The following is a 23269-nucleotide window of genomic DNA, read 5'->3' on the forward strand; positions in this document are numbered from 1 at the left end:
TCGGTATGTCTATTTAACATATTTTAATTCCAGTTTTTTAGCTTTGATTAATATATTTTGAGACTACCCGTCCATAAGACTAGCCTGAATACTAGTGTATATATATACACGTACGTAATGAAAATTCCACTTCGTCATACCCTTTTAACTGGCAATATAATTAAATATAACTCTTCTAAAATATGATCGAGTAGTACATGCTTGGATTCCACGAAACAGAAATTCGAGTTTAAGTGCAATACTTACCCGACTTACCTATAAAGTTAAAGCCTTCATGAGTCGTCGTAGGCATTTTCCAACAAAATTAAATCCCTAATTAAAAATTAATTAAACCAAAAGCGCATCATAATGAATCGACAATCGATCATTCTTTTCGTTTTCATTTTTCTACTCTCCGTTTCCTCTTTGGCTGTAGGTGCCAATAACAACGAAAAGAAGATCGAGGAGCTTTTCAGGTTTTCGGTTATTAAAGCCAACACGCGCCAAGCAATGCAGAGGCCCAAGAAGCTCGCCTTCAAGCGCTAAGTATACCCCTCATCACTCATCAGAAGATCGAAGCTTTCAGGTTTTCGGTTTTAAGGTCAACATGCGGCAAGCAATGCATAGTCGTAAGAAGTCGGCTGCCCATGGATTCACTCAGTTTTCTCCTATAATGACGTGTCTTGATGTTCATATTAAGTATATATCTCTACTTTAATCGATCTTCCTAGCTTGTTCGTATCTATATATTATCTCTTCAAATATAATTAGATACATATATCAATAAGACCAATGTACTTTTGGAACCAAATAAATTAAACAATGCGATTATGTCTTTTAATTAAATATTATTAGTTTTAACTAATATCATTTGTTTTAATCATAATTAATTTCCTGCTTTCCTTAGACCGGGGTTAATTAATTAGTCTCCTAGCTAGATAAGAGAAGAGACAAGCTTTTGGGGCAATTTTCTGTGTTTTCGTTTTATTCAATTAATACTTCACACTTAAATACACCACAATAAGAAACATAAAAGTACAAACAAAGACTTTGGTAAACTTAAAGAAGAAAATATATATGCGTGTAACAATTTTTTAGGATGACTTTAATTTTTTGGGTCTTAATTTGTTGATGGTCTTGTTGACTTGGACTGGAAGAATCATCGATCACTTAATTAATTCCATACAGAACTTTGATTCCTTGGATATCATCAAAGTTCAAACCTTTGACAGCTCCTGGAGGGATGTTGGCAAACATTATGGCGTTTGGATCTTGACTGTGTTCTAACCCAAGTAGATGTCCTATTTCATGAAGCGCCACGGTCTTTAAATCAAAACGATTTCGAACTGGTCTTGGTCCAACTGACCATTTAAAAGCTGTATTATAATGAAACAATCCACCTGGTGGTGCTTGTGCATGCGCCAAATGATTCAGTTCAAAGTTTTTATCATCATGGACCGGGCGTTTGAATGAAATCTTTAGATCTGCGCCTTGAATATTCCTGACTCTAGTAAATGTGAAGTACTTAGAAGAAGTAGCCCATGTATTGAAGGCACGAACAACAGGTGGTACATATCGCCTTGGATAGGCGGAGTCGAATGCATAGGTGAGACGTGATTTACTTGGGGGCCATTTATCTTTGTTTGGGAAAAATGCATAATGGGACACCGTATGCAACGTATTTGTCCCGTGTTGATGAATTATCTTATCGGGATGTCCACAACGCGGTACAAGCATTTGTGAAACGGTATTTTCATCTAGCACCCCGGTAGCATTGAGATGGTAAAAGTTTTGGTAACTTTTGAGTGCGGCGTCAAGCTCTTCATCAAATGCGTCGGCATTGGTATGGTCGTCAGGGCTATGTTGGTAATTTAGGTAACCATATTTGGCAAGGTATAGTTTGAGTTTATAGAGGCCTTGTACTTTGTCACCCTTGTGACAACCTTGAAGGTGTTTGATTGGGTTATTATCAAGTACTTTTCCCCAGCTTGGAGAGATGAAAAAGAAAAAGACATATATAAATGGCAAAAGAGTACCTATAGATGCCATTAGTGATTTCTTTGTTGTGTTGGGTTATTATATATTTGGTATGTCTAGCTAGGCCTATTTATAGTAGTTTATGTTGTGTGAAAATCTTGTTAGTTAGATTGACTCATAATAAGTCTTCCTCGTTATCCATGTGGATATTCCAATTACAACTAGATATAAACCGAAACCAACACACGAAATCATTGAAATCCATGAACCAAGTGCTAATTTTATTATACTTAAGAACCATGACAAACGAAAATAAAAATTTTTTTTTGCAAGGCATCAATGAGAACTCGGTCAATTATGTAATCAAAGTTAAAATTTCGCTTCTCTGGAAGAGGTTGTATAAAAGAAACTTTGATCCACCATCCAACCTTGAACTTGATATGAGTTAGCATTCAGTATTTACATTTAAATATCTCAAAAAAACTTTAAGTATATTTTTACATTTTAAAATACAACATTATTTTTTATTCCATATATTAATTCTTGCATGAATAATGTTATAAAACCCGTGTATTTAACAGAGACTTAAGATATAGTCAGTCTATATAACTAAGAAAGGATAATTTTTTGCTTAATTGACAATTATGAGAGAATGTCATGTAGGATTTTTCATGATGTGTCATTTTTCCATTAATTTTTTAATTTTAAGCATTCCATGTCCTTTAAATTATTCCTAATCATTTATCTTAATCATCATTAATTAATAATAAAAAAAATTAAAACATAAAAATGAAACACTACATGATAACAAGTCAGTTGCGCTGCAATGTGGGTACGTATAAATGCCTAAAATTTGATTTTATTATTATTTTAATTAATTGTTTTAAAACATATATATTTTAAAACATATATAAATTGAATGGTATATATGCATGAATAATCGAATATTTAAATCTCTCTATATAATTAAGAGAGGATATATTTTTTCCTAAGTGGTATTTTTAGTTTTTTGCCACAATGAATTTTTAATGAGTTGTTATTTTTTCCATTAAAATTGTTATATTTATGTTGCCATATATGATCTTAATTATCAATTCTAGTCTTAATCATCAATCATAATACTTTTAACTAATATTTACTTTTTTATTTTCGATATGAGTTCAAAGATGTTTATATACATTATATTATTTTTTATTAATTTAATGATAATTATCTTTTTTCAGATGAGATTGTTTATTTTATCATGTTTATTTTTTTAAAGTATTTATTATATTATATTTAGTATATATATATATATTTTAGAAAATATTTTTATGATTTATTAATATTTATGTTTCATTAGTCATGCTTTAATATATTTGACATATATTATATATTCATAAAACATAACTTTATTGTTTGCATCAATTGTAATCTAACAGTCTTTTATATTATCATAAATTATGAAAAATAATGTAACTATCAGTTATTGTATTTTTTATTTATGTTCTCAGTCAGTCTCGCACAACATGCGGGTTTAATCTAGTATATATCTCTACTACATTATAAAATATTTGTTCCTTCCATTGTTTTAACTTTACACAAGTGAAAACCCTAAAATACCTCTATCACTTATTCATAATATCTTTAGAATAAATTTCAACCGCTTATTTTTTTTCTCTCTCCTCAAATCCCTACCACTCATTTTTCTCTCTCCTCCATAAATTTCTCTAATTCATTCAAATTCTTTTATCTCAAAAACCGTAAATTGATAAATTATAAAATTATATTGGTGTTCTTAAAATTTCATGCTCTTTCATTAGAGATGTCATTCGATATACTTTCGACGAATTTTTAAATCCGAGGGTGGAGCCCCTACGGCTAAAGCATTTGGCTATGACACTCTATGTCGACATATCACAACTTATGACCTATCACCCTACCATCTTACCTACTCTTGTATATATATATATGTGTGTATATATAATATAACTAAAAGAAGGGTTGTGGGTACACTTGACACCCCTGATCCACCTCCTTGAATCTAATACTTTCTCCTTATTAATCCTCATATTTTTTTACACTTTTTGGTTTTGCATCACCAATTTAGACTTTAACCCCAATCTAAAACAATTAATTTACACTTTTTGATTTTCAATCAGCAATTTACAATTTAACCCATTTTAAAAATAATTAACTTACACTTTTTGATTTTTCATCATCAATTTACACTGTAACTCAATTTAAAAATATTTAATTATACTTTTTGGTTTTCCATCTTCAATTTACACTTGAAAATAATTAATTTACACTTTTTGATTTTTCCATCACTAATTTACAATTTCACCTCAATTTAAAAATAATTAATTTACACTTTTCGGTTTTATTGGTAATCTATAATATAACTCACGTACGACAACAAAAAAGACGCTACGCTCAACTATAAAAGGGTTTTTCTTTTTATATACTTTGCACATAATTAATCATTATTATTATTTTTTAACATTGAATTCTTATGTTATAGTTATTATTATTTCTTTTAATTAGTTTGTTGTCCATTATAGGTTCGTTATGGCTTTTTCTTCAACAACAAAAAATATGACCACATTAGTTCATCTTGAAGATCTTAATCCAACACATATTAACCATCATTTAAGACTTCGTGTTGTGCATGTATGGACTGTTTTGGAGAAGAACAACCCAAAGAAAATCAAAACGTCCGACATGGTCTTTGTTGATGAATTGGTGTCTTTTTCAAGTTATATAGTTTACACTTTTAGAATATAAGACTGTAAATTTTTTATCTAACTAAAGTTGAAAAAAAATGGGTAAACTGGATATAATATTTATATGGAGTTAATTTTCGTATGTTTCTTCTTTAGCTTTCGTATTGATTAAGTTGTGATATATGACTTAACTAATCTAAATATTATATATTAAATTTTGTATTTGTAACCTATATTAACTCTTAGTATTTACGATTATATCTTTCTATAACCTTTTAGATATGAAGTCTAAATTTGCTATGAGTAGATTTTTGATTACTTTAATATATTGACTTTTATTATTTTGATATCATTTTGAAAGTAGCTCAATAATGGTGCATACTTAAGATTTACGATTATATCTTTCTAATAGCTTTTAGATAAAAAGTCGAATTTTGCTATGAGTAAGATTATGATTATTTTGAATCTGATTTGAAACTAGCTCATTAATGGTGTAAATTTTTAGCCGCTGTTATTCTATCAGGGGAAAACGCTACTTATTGAGATGGTGTTGAATGTTTAGTATGATTATTTAGCATTGTGGAACAATTCAGCATTTTACTTTATGTATGACAGATATACTTCGGATCTTATGAAAAACATGATATCAATTTTATATAATACCTTTAGATAAAATCCTTTGATCCATGTTATGTTTAAGATTTAACACAACAGGAGATGGTTTTGCAAGGTTTTTGGCTCGACTCCTTGATTGGGTTATTATCAAGTACTTTTCCCCAGCTTGGAAAGAAAAGAAAGAAAACTACATATATAATGGGTAAAAGAGTACCTATAGATAGGGTTATCAATGGGTTTAGGTTCGGGTTGGTGGGTTGAAAAAATTCGACCCTAACCCAACCCGCTAACAGTTTCAGGTCAGAAATTTCAACCCTAACCCACAACCGCCAACCCATGACCCAACCCGTATGGCCTGATAAGATAATATATATACATATAAAATGGAATAAATCAACCAATATAAAGCTTTATCATTGATGGTGTAAGCTGAAAATGAAGGGTACAAAAAAAAAAAAAAATGCGAGCGTATTGTTAATACTTAGCACAATGTTAATAAACTTATCGTCTCATTCAACATGACTTATCATCTTACAAAATTTTGAATCTACCTCTTATTTCAGATTTGGAGTAACTTTAGGTTAGAAATATAGAAAATAAGAATGAGGCGTATGAGTTTGTGTAATGTGGAGTAGAAAATAAGAAACTTTATAGAAATATTTGATACACGTTTCCCAACTTTTATGGTGCAAATATATCAGTTGACTTTATGTTATGTAATCAATTTTTTTCATATATATATTTGCTTCTTTACTGGTTACATAATATTTTTTAATAAACTACCATGCTTTCTAACATAATTCATCTGATTTTGATTTGGTTTATATTCTTAGCACCTAACACATGAAGTAGTCGCATTTATCAATGAAAAATTGTTGGAAATGATGGTTGGTGATCCTCAAATATATCTGAGTTCAGATTCATTGTGTGAGTCAGAACAAAGTACAAAAATTGATGCAGCTCTGTTCTCCATTGAGGTTATAAACAGCCTTAAATTATCCAGTTTACCAAATCACAAATTGGTATTAAAGGTTGGAGTTCCAGTCATGTTATTACGTAATCTTGATTAAAAAAAATAGCTTGTGTAATGGAACATGTTTAGTCTCATTTATCAATGAAAAATTGTTGGAAGTGATGGTTGGTGATCCTCAAATATATCTGAGTTCAGATTCATTGTGTAAATCAGAACATATTAGAGAAATTGTGCACCTCTGTTCTCCATTGAGGTTATAAACAACCTTAAATTATGCAGTTTACCAAATCACAAATTGGTATTAAAGGTTATTATGGAATCTTGATCAAAAAAATGGCTTGTGTAATGGAACACGTTTACAAGTTGTTAAACTGGGAAAGCATGTTATAGTAGCAAAAATTATAACAGGATTGGAAATTGGTCACCAAAATCTTATTAGAAGACTCACGATGACTCCCTCCAATAAAAGGATTCCTGTTAAGATATGTCGGAAACGATATCCAATTTTTGTTTGTTTTGCAATGCCAATTAACAAAAGCCAAGCTCAATCACTTGATCATAATGACAACTATCAAAGAATATCAATTCAAGATCAAAGTTTAATAGTAATCGAAGATATATTTATAAGGTTAGGACCGATTACACACACCATATACATATGTTGTTAACAAAAGTTATATATACAAATTGATTGAGTTTTAAATGTATTTTTCATTGATATAACTCTAATCAACTAATATATAACACAAACAAAGATATATACGGTTAAAGTCGGAAGAAGAAGACTTGACCAGTCAAAATAGGATAATTAATAAGGGACGGAGGGAGTAGATGACTACAGAAGACAACCACCAGGGATACAAGTATAATGATAAAAAAAAAAGTATAATCTTCAGAGACCAAGTACTTTCAATATCGATCAACCTCAACAAACACTAAATATAACCTTTCCAACTTGAATGCTTTTACTTTCCTTAAATGCAATGATCACTGAATCTCCAATCTTCAAACCTGTTACCTTCCAAAAAACTGTCACACCCAACCTTACGTGGAATCGTAGGATATGACGAAAAAACATAGCATAGCATATGAAATTTATAATAGAGTCATACTTAATGAAATCCAAATAAATGTATTTTCCACAACCTGGATAAGTCTAGGCAACACACCTCAAATAGCAATAGATGTAGCAAATAGCAAATAGAGTTCAATGTTTAAATGCAACTAGGAGTCCGTGAAGGATCTCTTTATTAGTCTTCCTAAAGTCCTTATGCTCAATCTCTTTCAGCATTGTTATTACCTAAAAATGAATGCTCGAAAATGTCAACATAATGTTGGTGAGTTCGTAGGTTTAAAGTAATACAAATGAATTGGTGTGCATGATATAAGTAGTTTGAACAATAGTGTAAATATAAACATGTAGTAGTATATATGAATACCAAATACTCAATGCCATCATAGTTTTGCAACAACATAAACTCATCAGTGCTTGCTAACAACTCAATCACACATTGCCTACCAACAACTCAATCACACACTGTATACCAACAAACTACCAACACCAGCAAAGCTAACATACACATTTCATAATTACACGTAATTGTCCAATAAAACAACTAGTTTGGCACAATTAGTAAAAGAAATGAAAAGTGTTTTGAGCATCATTTTCCCCCAAAGAAATAATATAAAAAGGGGCCACGAAACTCACCTCAACAAGTAAGTAGTTGTGCAAGTCCAAAAAGATCACTAGAATCTACACAATATATATAAGAACAAGTTACAATTATGGACATTGTCAATAATCGTCCATTGTAACCCGTATATGATGAAATACACATATGGCTACTTGTCAAAATGATCACAATTTAATTTGTCATAAATTATTAAGTTACAATTCACATAACTTAATATAGAGTGTTAGATGATGAATTTTACAATCTCATATTTACTAGAACTTTTCGTATTACTCTAGATGAAATGAGCTAACCAAGATCCTAAATTTTTACCACTGTAACTTCAGAGTGTTAGATGCTTACATGAATTTTTCGGAATTTATTTTGTACGTTACCTATTATAGAAATTCTATAATTACAGACTAGTCAGAAAAGTTACTGTTTGTGCACAGAAAAGTTTTATAAAAGTTAAAGACCTTCAAAGCTTCAAAAAAATCCATTCTTTTTGTTATCAACTCTTAACATCTTAAACATGTTCCTGGAAAAGCAAAAGATTCCAGTTCTTAAAATTGACCAAGATATGATTATTTAAAGTCGACCTAAATCTGTTCTGAAAATCCAGCTTTGTGCAGTTTTGTTATAAAATTCGTTTGACAAACTTAAACTTCATATTTTGACACGAAAAAAATTCCACCGGAAAGTACGCTTCCTGAACTTAATTTTAGACACCAAAAATGTGACTCAACCATCTTCCATGACCAATGATGATATACCCTATATGGAGCTCTAGCCCCGTATCTGAAGCAGAAGCAGAACCACCTTCGTACAGGTAAAATTACTTATCTATATACCCAGAACGGAGCTCGACCTCCGTTCAAAATAATTAATCAGGAGCTTAAGGTAACAAATACCCAGCTCCGAGAAAATAACAAAGATTGGATATAGATCTCTTCCACGATTATCCGATTAAGCATATATAAAAGTTCCGACTTACTCGGACACGGTTTGATAAAAGATTGACACAAATCTCCTCAAAAAGGAAATAGAATATATAAAAAAGAGGGAGAGATTTACCTTAATTTTCTTACCCTCCTCTCCAAGTTATTTATCCTCAATATAAATAGAGAAAGGAGCCTCACGGCATATATCATACATACGATATATATTATCATACAATATATTCGACCTCCAAATAAACCCTCAACACAATCTCTTAAACCCAATGTCATATATAACGGTTTGGGATCAATCAACAATAGGCGTAAAACGGTCTACGACCCTCTGATCGGAAGGGAAGCGCCCACAAAACACTACCAAACCCACTCACACCTCCGGTTGAGCCATAGTGCGATTATTTGATCAAACAACCAAGATATGACTCTTCAAAGTTAACTAACTGAATCTGTCTAAATTCTGAAATAATTCCAACTTACTGTTTTAAAGACTAATATAATTAAATATTTATCAAGACTTTCCGATCTTACTGACACTTATTTAAACCTGTTATTATGATGTACATGTCTTCATAATTAGGTTTCTTAGATTATATTAATTACTACACTAAAATTAATACGTAAACTCTTAAGATTAATGTGATGTATACCTCAAGCTTTTGATTTAACATTAAATAGAATTTTACTAGTTCTTGTAAATTTTGCCATAATATATATCCCTCAAATAGGTTACTTAAAATAAAAGATCAACAAATATAAGGATATATTTATAGAGTTGTATCCATAAGAAACCACCAAAATTGGTAAAACCTGTAACATCCTAAACATTTTATGTCAACCATTGACCATGTCGTTAGTCATTGTTTGCCTTCCGTTGAATTTGTAACACCCCGCTAAAGCGGAATATGCGGGATGCACAGATAAGCACAATTGCACATAGTACAAGTTCCAACACAGCCATTAAGATTAATCAAAGAACAAAAGTACGATAGTTATTACAGATCATAAGAAGTACTCAAACTCAGTCAATGAACAAAGACAGAACAATTGTCTTTAAGAACCATTACTTGAACTGAACAGCAAGGGAAAGATCTTCACAACTCCCGATCTTGGATGCTCGAACAATCGCCAAAAGATGAGCTTAAGAGAGGAAGACTCCTATGCTACAAGATCTACTTTAACCTAGCCTGAAAAACATGTAAGTTCAAAAGGTCAACTACAAAAGTAGTTGGTGAGATTCACATAATGTACTTTTAGTTTACATATACGTATATATGTATAGTAAGAACAAGATCATAAGTTTTGTACGTCGATCCAATGTACTTTATAATAATCAGAACTAGATTAAGAACTGCACTTTGAACATAAGTACTTTATAATAACATGAACTGAACAAGAACATATAATAAACTTTAGGTATAAGTTGTCACTGCTACACCGATTGACCAGAACTGAACTTTAGTGTAATAGTATGCTCATATAGCTCTAGTACTTTATTTAAGATCTATGTCAGAATAGATGACATATATAAGAACAAGTAATATGCATCCTCCTGAACTGTGGAGAATGAGAGTGCGCCTACCCTAAACAGCGCTGTCCATAATTACCTACGGTTCATTCCCTGAACTGTGGGATACGAATTGATAGCAGTGAACAAGAACTGAACAAGTACATATACGAACTAGAACATAATAAAGATCAAAGATCCTGCCCATTCAAGACTTAAATACTCCTTCAAACAGTTTAAGAATCATTTCATAAGTAGTTCAAGATCAAACTCATAATATAGTACGTAAAATAGTTCAAGAACATATGTACAAGTACGAAAATAGTTTTCATGCTTTTCAGTCCCCGATAAAGAACTTTGAACAAATGTACGAAAGGGGGATAAGTGAACTCACAGTGATTTGGTACAAGCACAAGTAGTATTAGTACAGAGAACTAGCACAAAGATAGATAAGTATATCTATCGAAATCCAAGCACGTCTTGATGGATGCCTAAGTACATGTTGACCATAAATAAGTACATATATTAGTTCATGTGATTATTCAATCACAAAATGCCCTTGATGAACTGATGATTTGGTCCTTTGAAGATCTTTGAACGTTTTGACTCAAAAGAGTTTTAAATTAACTTCAAGTACATGAACTAGACTCGAACTAAACGTATTTGAACTCACAAATAAGTAATTATCGTGTTAATGAGTTAAACATGTCTTTAATGATGAACTTTTAGTCTTTAGAACTCATTTTAATTGATCATAGAACTCGTACTTTGATAATCAAGATAGAACATGCTTTATTTGCACTTAATTAGGGTTTGCACTTTATATGTTGTCTTATATCGAACCATGATCTAGCTTTGGTGTAGATGATTAGCCTTAGATGTGTTTCATCGAGTGATGATGTTGTTATGAACAGATTAGATGATTAAGGATCAAGTGTGGTGTGTTAAAGAACAAGTACAAGTTGTTTAATGAATGTACAAAGTCGTCTTAGGGTTTTGGGATGCAAAATCATCCAAGCTGTTGGGTCTTTTGGGTTTTATCAAAGTCATATTTTCCTTATAAACATGAAAAACGCAGCGGAAGAAATGAACCTTTCATTATGTTATATGTAGTTAAAATCAAATTTTAACATATAAAAGAAAACCCCAAACAATAAGGATCCATGTATATGAATGTCATACAATCAAAATAACAACCATAGGGTGTTTAGAAGACTACCTTCTTCCAAGCTTATGAGAAGGTTGATATGAAGAAGATGATGTTCCTAGAAAGGCCAAGTGTTCAAGATAGAAGTACCTCAAGCTTGCATACCCCAAGTCTCCAACAAACACCCAAATATGCTAGGATTTAGACTTAAAAAAAACTTTCTCCTTTTGCCTTGTTTGTGCCAAAATCAAGAGAAGAAAAAGAGAGAGTTTTTGCACTTGAGAGTTGAGAGAACACTATAGCAAATGCATGTAACAATTGTGTGTTTCCAATGTAGCTAGTGGGTTATGTAAAACAAGCAAATGCATGTGCATTTTTGGGTGGGGTTGGCTGGCCACAAGGTGAGACCACATGGGTCTCACCAACTCAAAATCCACTTGCATTTTCCTTTTATACAATATATATAAATGTATTATAACATGTTATATACCTTATGTAACATATTATGTATTATACATAACACACATAAGTGTTTATTTTGCCAAATAAACACATTCACATATTTCTCAAAATAAATTATCCATATAATTTACTTATATTTCTCAAGTGCATTTATTTAGAAACCCATTTCCTAAATGCTTCAAGTATTGATATTTATTTAAAGATCATATCATATAAATACATATCATAAGTGTTTGTCTAACTTGTTATTGGGTATGACCTGACTTGGATCATCACATACTAGCCACGTCAATTTAATATGTGTCTTGGGCATCCGAAATTCCAACAATAGCTTCCCTTCAAGATCGTTCCACTGCTAGCAAAGATCGTTCCAAGGATCCCAGTCACAAGATCGTCTCACATAGTCTAGCACAAGATCGTCTCAGGTGTACATCAAGTGTAAGGTCGTTTCTAGTATTTATGGACTCAAGATCGTCTTAAAGGAACAAACATTAAGATCGTCCTAGGGAACCAGAGGCAAGATCGTCCTAATGGACAGCTCATGATCGTCCCATTCCAAGGACATGAACAAGTGTTTGAGCAAAACCAATCCAAAGGATCGGTTACCCATTATACGTACCAACAACATCACAACACCACACGAGATCAAATGAACACGAACAATGAACAATGTGGGTTGGCCAGGACGATCTTGGACTCAAGATCGTCCCACCTAGACCGTTTTAGGTGCCAAACACGGCTGAACCAAGAACAAAATCAATACACAAAGATCTAGGTCGAATCCGGGACAAGTTAGAACATGAAACTTGTACATACATGCACATAAACACTAACCAATGACACTTTCAATGCTTTTCAAGATTAAATAACATATGAACAAATCATGACACTCAAGAACAAGTTGTACCTTCATATTCAAAAATGGGTTTTGTAAATTAAAGTATGTTATGACCCAAATTTGTTCACACAAATGTTGTTAGACACATTTAGACACAAACCCATTAAACATTAACACGATTTCATATCAAAATTGGACCAAATCATCAAGAACATAGAGTTGGAAAAGTTCACTTTTAATTTGATCAAAAACTCATAATTTGTTGTTGTTACCTGAGATTTGATTCCAGAAACACGTTTTGATTATCACAAGGATGCTAAAAGTACAAGTGATTTTGATTTAACAATCCAAAATCAAAGGATGAATTTTGTGTGTGAAAATGTGGCTGCACTATGTGTTTTAGTGTGAGAAAGAAGAAAGAAGAAGAAGATGAAGTATAAATGTTTCTCTCTCTAGGTTTCCATCTTATTTCTTTATATACCTTTCCCATATTAAATGAACCCAATAAATGTAAGAACCATTTGCGAACATTTTGAACTAGAACTTTAATGAACATGAACGTTTATGAACCGAACTTTAATATTTCATTGTACATAATTATGAACTCGTCATATCAATCAAGATTTAAGATCAATTTGACCTTCATATAAGCACATAATTGAGGTCTAAAGCACGTTAAGAACTTAGATAAATTGAACTGTCTGGCCGTTCTAAAGGCAAATGTACGTTTTTAAGAACTTAATAAGAACATTTCTAAGACGGTTGTTACAGAATTTATACGTCTCAATAGTAAATATGTCTATGTGATAATGACTACGGTAATTATATATGATTAATGTGCCTATGTGTTAATGATTAATTTCATTAAATATGTTTAAGTGATGAAAATAATGACGAATGATAATTAATTAAGTCACAAAGTGTTTTCGATAAGATTTGAAAGTCGTTAAGCGTTCCCGTAAGTTAAACGAGCAATTAGGTAACAAAACGAGTTATTGTAAAGTGCAAGGACCTAAATGAGAATTTTAGAAAGATGGGTCCAGCAGATTTAGGGTCATACGTGACCTTTCATTATCCCTAATCTGATTTTAATCTCAAAACAATCCTCCCTCAAGAACCCTAGAGCCTTTCCTCAAGATTTGTGCGATTCGGGAGCAATTCGATGGTGATTTCTTATAGTTTTTGACCCATTAATCATTCCTTTAAGTAAAGAAAGATTTATTGATCAATTGATGTGTCTTTTCATTAGGGTTATTCATTCGTTCCTGGACAAGAAGGGTTGAGTATGATTTAATTGCAAAATTTTTTTCGATTTGATGTTATTCGGGTGATCAATCAAGTGATCTATGTTTGAAAAGGATCAAGGAATCAATTGATGGATTAAAGTCATCAATTGTACCATAAAAGATGTTAATTTTATGTCTCCGGGTCGATTTAAGGGGTAAAAGTCGTATAGGTTTCGGTTGGGAGCCAAAAAGGGTTTAGATCTGATCTGCACATCGATATCACCGATATGCACCACGGTACCTTCGTGGCCACAGTTTGGTTTTTGGGTCTGGATTGCGATATCGCCGATATCCACCAAGGTACCTTCGCGCCCACTGTATGGTCTTTTGTTTGGGAACACGATACCTTTGATATATACCAAGATATTCACCACGATATCATACTTCAGAGTGTTCCAAAGTGTGTTTAAGTGTCTAGTTGACTTATATTTCAATCATTATTTTACCATCGGTTGTCGGGAACACTTGTCAAGCACGGTATACTCGTTTATGATTGTTGAGTACTCCATTGAGGTAAGATACACTACTTTGACATGCGGAGGGTTCAACAAAAACATAGTTTTCATATAATAACTTCCCCAAATGTTATCTTGTTTGCTTATGGGTATTCAGGATTATACGGGAGGCGATATGGGCTATGTAAATGACTATTGAGGCCTGAAATGAAGTCCTTATGGTATGAAATGTAATGATATGCTATGATATGTTATGCAATGATATGAGACGTAATGGTATGCTATGCAATGCTATGTAATGTGATATATGTTGATGATATGTGAAATCTGCATGATTATATGGCTTGTTCATCTAGATCACTAGACTTTTTAATTTGCCATGACATGTGCACGTTTAAGGGCACAGACGTAAAAGATGAATATGTGATGATGTTTAGGTAACGTGGATACCTAAACTATATGTGATGTAAACCGAGCTCGTAAATCATGTGAGAAGTGTTAAGCTTAACCCATACTTGCCCTTTCCCGGCGGGTGCGTATATATGGTTGCTTGGGTGGCTCCTTGCAACATAATTACGTGGTTTGAGTATCTTCGAGTGGCGTGATTACCCACCAATGTCTTTGAACATACGGACTACTCCTGGATTGGTTTGTCATTTCTTAACGACATTGATGTACAACCGTAAGGTTTGTCCATCTAGTCGGGTGTGACTTCTGTCACACTTAATGAGATGCATATGTTATATGATATGCGTGTATTATATCACACTTGCAAAGATGATATGTGAAAAAGATATGAAAGATGTCTAGGCACATTTAAGGTGGTTCATCTTAATATGAAAGATGTTGATGCTTTGATATGTATGTGTGATGATATGATTGATGATATATGTCTTAACGATTCGAATGACTTTTCTATAAAGTTTTAAATGGACAAATTTTATTAATAATGTGTTATCTTACTTAGCTAATTCGTTAGCTAATACTTGCTCTTTTAAAATGTGTTGTGCCCTCAGGTTCAACATGGTGAGCAGGTAGATGTGAGAAGATGTGAGGCATGGGTAGATGGTCTTAAAGTTGGCTTTAGTTTACCCATAGTGGCTGCTCATTTTAGACATTTGAATTATGTCATGATATTTATGATTTTGTAATGACTTTGTGGTCGGTTGTTTAATGTTGGAAAACCGATGGGTTTTCATTTGAATCTATTTTGATGATATGGCTAGTAACACCAACTAATAAATAAACCAAACAGATTTTGTTGGTTTAGTCGTTTAAAGTTTAATTCCGCTTTCTTTTAACGTCGTTAGGCGAATATTTTTGGAAATCTAATGACGGGTATTTCAAACTCAAGGGCTCAATATCAACCATTGGATCAAATCTAATGAATATTCAAGATTAAAGGGAAATTTTCATCTTCGGTCGTTTTCCGTTGTCATCTCCGACGATCCCTTCATCTCCGGCAAATTATTCCGGTCACCACCGCCGTCCAATAACTCCGGCGAACCAGTATCCAATCAAATTTGATTGGTAATCATCACCGCCGTCGAAAAACTACGGTGAATTGCTCCGGCGTCGTTTTCGGGTGGATACGGTACGGGTCAGTTGCCCTTATCCGTTCTAAACTGACCGTCAAGGGACACATATAAGAATCGTATGGATTTGATGGGCGGCGATCCAAGGGATGGTGGCAGTTTGATAAGGTACGGGGTCCGCCCTTGATGCCGGCACCAGCGCCGTGTCTAGTGGTCGGAAAAGAAGGAGGAGGTGGTGGTGACGACGACATATTATGAATTAGCTTTACGAAGACTAATAAACTAATAAGTTGATAAGTCGATTCGAATGAGAAAACACGTCGTTTATTCTATCTATAACTCTTTATAAAGCGTATCTACATTAATTATCTACATCACTCGACGCCGCCTCCACCACCAACAGTTGCCCCCACCACCACACCGTTGCCGCCCCCACCACCACACTGTTGTCGCCACAATTACCCCGCATTGCGGGGGTACCATGCTAGTTCTTAATATAGTAGGTATTAGAATTATGAGTTAAGCCTTCTACTCCTAAAAATTAATTGCCTACACATATGGAACAATAGAATTATGATTTATATTTGAAAATTCAACGATTTAATTATATTGTTGCACCAGATAGTACGCACTCGATGACAAAATTGAATATAGATTTTCATCACAGTTATTATTTTCAATAATAATTTTAATTTATAACTTATATATAAATTCTTTTTGTAAATTAAAAACATATCTATATTTATAACTTATAAATTAATATTATTAATTATTTATTCATCTATTAATATAATAAAACGTTTTATCAACATGTGGCTTTTATTTAAACGACATGTGTCATACTAAACCTATATTGAAAAATCCTATTTTTTGGTTGCCATATAAAATTAAACTTTTAATTAGTTCAATACATCCTAATTTTTAGTTGCCATATAAAATTAAATTTTTAATTAATTTAATATATATATCTATATATTTATTAAAACAATAGGAATCTTAACCTTTTAAAACCCTTATCAATATAAAGCTATTTTTAAAATTTGCCACATAGGTTTTTATCCTATGTGTCATTATCACATTTTTTTGACAATAGTTATCCATTAAATATTAAATAAAAAAGATATTTATACACAAACTTAAGAAACCAAATCCCTTATATTTAAGAAACAAATCCCATATGCAAAAAAGAAAACTAAAACCGTATAAACTTAAATATGAGTTTAAATTTTCTATATATCTTTTTTTTCCCAGTAAAAGCAATATTTTTTATCTAACTTTTTTGATCTTGGATTCATTTAATCCAATCGTATATTATTACACAAAAATTTAATTTTATTTTTGTTAGCCATAGCTGTGAAGAACAATAAATAACAGTTGATTCGTGGAGTTTTCAATGATTTTGTGTGTTGTGATATTATTTGTAGGATTCAGTTAATTTGAGAAAAACTTGTATCCTAAATATAGCTTGATTATAATTACTAATAACAACAATAATTATCCTAATTAGCATCTGATTACAATTACTAATAATAGATTATATTATTATTATTATTATTATTATTATTATTATTATTATTATTATTATTATTATTATAAGATTTGTCTACAATAGGAAAGGGTTAATAGATATGTATAAGTTGGCTTTTATGTACAATCTTGAGATTTATCCATACGCAAAGGTGGACTTAGATGTGTAATTTATTTTGAATTATCTACTATACGTATCTTAGAGTTAAATTATATTTATTTATTTAGATATATCCATGAATTTTATATTATAAATTTTATACTTATATTTATGACATCATCAATTTTCAATTTGATGAAATCAAGAGATATGATTAATTAATAAACTATTACATCAATTATCTTTTAGTATATATTAAGTTCTTAATATAGTACGTATTAGAATTATAAGTTAAGCCTTCTGCTCCTAAAAATTAATTGCATACACATATGGAACAATAAAATTATGATTTATATATGAAAATTCAACGATTTAATTATATTATTGGACCAGATAGAATGCACTCGATGGCAAAATTGAATACAGATTTTTATCACAATTATTATTTTCAATAATAATTTTAATTTATAACTTATATATAATTTTTTTTTAAATTAAAAACATATCTATATTTATAACTTATTAATTAGTATTATTAATTATTTACGAGTATGCATCTATTAATATAATGAAATGTTTTATCGACATGCGGCTTTTATTTAAACGACACGTGTCCTACTAAACCTATATTGAAAAATCCTACTTTTTAGTTGCCATATGAAATTAAAGTTTTAATTAATTTAATAAATCCTATTTTTTAGTTGCCATATAAAATTAAACTTTTAATTAATTTAATACATATAATATATATATATATATATATATACACTAGCATGGTACCTGCGCAATGCAGCGGTGACCGTGATGGCGATTGGTGGTGTTGGGTGACGGGTGGTCATGGTGGCGACTATTGGTGGTGGTGACAATGTCGAATGGTGCAGGTTGATGTAATGTAAAGGTGGTGGTGGAAATATTTAGAATATTAAGAACCCATGGTATAATTTATTAAGGGTAAAATAGTCATTTCATAACTCTTCTTTTCACCAAAGGGGTATAATTTTTATATAATATGTATGTATGTATGTATATGTGGTATAGATTCCTAATATTATTAGAGCACTTATATAAAAAATCATATTATGAATTAGCTTTACAAAGACTAACTAGATCTATACCCGGTCGTTGATCGGGTTTGAAACAATATATATATTTATATATAGTTAAGAGTACACAAAACATATTGAACTTTATATATAAATATGAAATAAATAACAAAAATGTAAAGATCCAACTTTTATTAATAACGCGTAACATAAAACGTTGCAAACCCAAACGTAAGATGAGTGAAAAACATATAAACTCTAGAAGTTCAAACAAATAAATTGACGGTGCAAAAAGTAAATGAAAAATATATAAGGCTATGTACTTTCGAGCATATCATTAGAACCGCCAACTTCTGTAGTAACTTCAACTATGGAATCATTAGCATCATCAATTATCTTATTATCTATATCGTCAATAATATCTCCAACATATGAATTTTCACCTTCTATAGTAACATTATTAATCATGTACATTCACCAATCTTATTAAATAATTAATAAATACAAAGTTACCTTTAAAAATTGATTAATTAATAATATGATTAAAAAGTTGCCGTATTTTAAAGAATGACAGTCTTTGCAATTTTAATTAGTAATCTAAGTGTCCAAAGATGTTCAACTCGTTCATGTAAGTAATAAAGTCTAACATGTTATACATATACATATTTTCAATTCTTACATGATATCACTTTTACGATTACAATGGTAAAATATAGATGGTATTCCCGCAAAAACTTATTACAAATGTTATGTATAGAAATAAGGTTTCAAAAAAAAACTTAGATGCAAAGAAACAATAACCTTATGAAAAAAATTACAATTTTGCAATGTCATACATATCAAAATAGCATTTAAACATTTGATAAAAATCAGTTATAAAAAAGAACTTTAATTGTAAATGAATATGAGCTTTGGTGCTTAAAGCTTGAAAGAGAATAACAGTCTTTATTGATAAGCAAATATAAAAATGAATTAACACAATATATATAACCTTGTGGTGGGAAATTTTTACTTTGTAGTAAATAAATTTTTTTAGTAGGAACACTTTTACTAATTGACTACATGTATTGACTAATTGTATTAGTGTAATTTTGATTTTAATTGAAGCAGTAATTGTCGTAAAACCAATTGTTTAGTTAAGGTACATATCTTCTACTCTTCCGTCCTAATTTAAATGTCTAAATTTAACTTGTTGAGTCTTTATTTTCTAATTTTGACCGTAAGTATTTTTGTTTGTATAATATAATACTTAATAAAAGTTATATCAACGAAAAGTAAATCTAAAACTCAATCTATTCATATATTTTACATCAATTATGGTATAACACACACGAAACAATTTACGGTCAAAATTACAAAAGAAAGACTTCAAAAGTTAAAATTGGACATTTAATTTGGGACGGAATGAAGTAATTAATAAGATAATGAATTTTATTTGAAATATGGATTTGGTAGTATAGTTGTCTAATTTATTTGAATATAGTAAATTTATTGACAGTATTTTTTAAATTATAATGTTTGTTTTGGTAACGTTGACTTTATTTTGAATGTATATGTCAATTACATTGATGTAAATAATTTCTAAAAATGTTGTAGACATTAAATAGATTTATAAGAATTTTGCCTATAGGTGTTTCTAACTTTCATTTTGGTGGAATGTTTTTAGTTAATTTTATTAACGTTTAGATAAAATCTTTCAAGAATAAAAAAACATTATTTTAAATTAATATCTTTTATGTTGCCTATGTTTCGTTGTTATCAGTCCAATGTTTGTATTATACGTAGAGTGGACGTAAATAAATTTAGATATTATAAAGAAAATAATGGTTCGATTTGAATTTAGAATGGATGTGATATATTTTATTCAACTTTTTGTGTAATTAAGGATGTATGTATTAGATATATTTTATTCAACTATTTTCTGTAATTAACAAAGTGTATTAAATACAATTATCATTTATAAAACAAATTAATTGATTTTTAATTACCATCCATTATTACGTAGTACATGGCATGATTTATAAACCAAACTTTAAGTTGACTTTGACTTTTATTTCAATGATTTAGATTGTTTTTATTTATATTTTCAATGGTCAAGATCTATCCTTAAAATGATTTTTTTCTCTTGGCTATGATAGTCATATATATATATATATATATATAATAAACTAATAAGTTGATAAGTCAATTCGAATGAGAAAACATGTAGTTTATTCTATTCTTGATATAGTACGTATTAGATTTTAGACTTGTGTTAAATACACGGGTTTTACAACGTTATCAATGTAAGAATTACTTGCGTTAAATGTAAAAATATACTTAGAAAGAAATTGAGATATTCAAGTTTAAATACTGAATACAAAATCACATCAATGCTAGATGACGTAGCAGAGTTTCTTTTATACAAACTCTTGAAAAGTAATATCTTAATTTTGATTACACAATTGACGGAGTTCTCATTGATGTCTTGCAAATAATTTAATTTAATTTTTGTTAGCCATAGCTCTTAAGAACAATAAAATTAATAGTTGGTTCATGGAGTTTTCAATGATTTTGTGTGTTATGATATTATTTGTAGGATTTAGTTAATATGAGAAAAGCTTGTATCTTAAATATAGCTTGATTCTAATTACTAATAACAACAATAATTATCCTAATTAATATCTGATTACAATTACTAATAAAAGATTATTATTATTATTATTATTATTATTATTATTATTATTATTATTATTATTATAAGATTTGTCTACATTAGGAAAGGGTTAATAGATATGTATAAGTTGGCTTTTATCTATAATCTTGAGATTTATCCGTACGCAAAGGTCGACTTACATGTGTAATTTATTTAGATTTATCTACTATACGTACCTTACAGTTAAATTATATTTATTTATTTAGATATATCCGTGAATTTTATATTGTAATTTTTATACTTATATTTATGACATCATCAATTTTCAATTTGATGAAATCAAGAAATGTGATTGGTTAATAAACTATTAGATCAATTGTGTTTTAGTATATATATTAAGATAAGATTAAGATTAGAATTATGAGTTAAGCCTCCTGCTCCTAAAAATTAATTGCGTACACATATGGAACGATAGAATTATGATTTATATATGAAAATTCAACGATTTAATTATATTATTGGACCATATAGAGCGCACTCGATGGCAAAATTGAATATAGATTTCATCACAATTATTATTTTCGATAATAATTTTAATTTATAACTTATATATAAAATTTATTTGTAAATTAAAAACATATCTATATATTTAACTTATTAATTAATATTATTAATTATTTATTCATCTATTAATATAATGAAACGTTTTTAGAAGTTGTGAAACGATGTGAACTATATTTCAAATCACTTATTAATATATATAGTTAATCCGTATATCGTACGCATATTAAGACTGAATACGAAGATGAATACCTCAAATAACTAAATCTCATCAAATTAAAATATACTTATGCCATAATTAATCAATTAAAAATATTAGTAAACGTTAAAAAAAACTATAATGAAAGTATTAATCTTAATAAAATTATACATAGAGCAATCTCAATTATCAATTTCTCAAAATTAATTAAATCAACATCATGTCTAAATTATTTTACATTTTTTGATTTTGTATCAGCAATTTACATTTTAACTGAACTTAAATATAATTAATAAATTATTGCATAATGTCTATCTAATAACAAAATATAGCTAGCAATTAGAAATTCTTCTTAGAAAAAATGATTAATTCAAAATATATATCTAATAAAATTTTATCTAAATGTAACTAGACTATAATTAGGATAATCATTGTTCTTATTAGTAATTAAAATCAAACTATATTTAGGATATAAAATTTTCTTATATAAACCGAACCTTACAAGTAAAATCAGAGGACAAGAAATCATTAAAAATCTCACAGATGAGCTGCTACTTTTACTTTTTTTAACAATCATGGCTAATGGTAATAAAATTATTTTTTTTCAACATATCAATGAGATTTCGGTCAATTGTGTAATCAAAGGTTAAAATATTGATTCTTTATAAAGATTTGTATAAAAGAAACTCTGTTATATCATCCAACGTTGATATGATTTAGCATTCAATATTTACATATGAATATCTCAATTCTTTTTTAAGTATATTTTTACGTTTTAACGTACAAGTAATTTTTTTTGTTCCATATACTAATTATTATATTGATAATGTTTTAAAACCCGTTTATTTGGCACGGGTCTAAAATCTAGTAGTAGTTGTAGTAGTAGTAGTTTTCTGTAAAATAAAAAAGAAGTTATACAAACAAAAGGATTTATCACTGGGAAATGATGGATCCTTTTTAAAAATTAGCCTAAAAATTCTCCTAAAATCTAATAGTTGTGACATGTGGATTCCATTAATTATTTTTTCAAATTTTATTTTTTAATTTTGCCACTTGTTTCCATCTCTTAGTTAAAAGGATTTTTAGAAGGATTAATCAT

General features: G+C 29.9%; 1 protein-coding gene across 1 annotated transcript; it reads right to left on the reverse strand.

The window, feature by feature from the left end:
• Positions 1-935: 935 nt before the first annotated feature.
• On the reverse strand, positions 936-2036 carry LOC122608757 (metalloendoproteinase 3-MMP-like). The gene has a single exon (XM_043781850.1). It carries the CDS (start codon positions 2026-2028, stop codon positions 1150-1152), a length of 879 nt encoding a protein of 292 aa, XP_043637785.1. The 5' UTR covers positions 2029-2036; the 3' UTR covers positions 936-1149.
• Positions 2037-23269: the final 21233 nt, after the last annotated feature.

The sequence above is a fragment of the Erigeron canadensis genome, chromosome 7, assembly GCF_010389155.1.
Source record: "Erigeron canadensis isolate Cc75 chromosome 7, C_canadensis_v1, whole genome shotgun sequence".
NCBI classification, from domain to species: domain Eukaryota; kingdom Viridiplantae; phylum Streptophyta; class Magnoliopsida; order Asterales; family Asteraceae; genus Erigeron; species Erigeron canadensis.

Excerpts from the sequence above, each read along its gene's own strand:
- LOC122608757 (XM_043781850.1), bottom strand. The coding sequence starts at position 2,028 with ATGGCATCTATAGGTACTCTTTTGCCATTTATATATGTCTTTTTCTTT.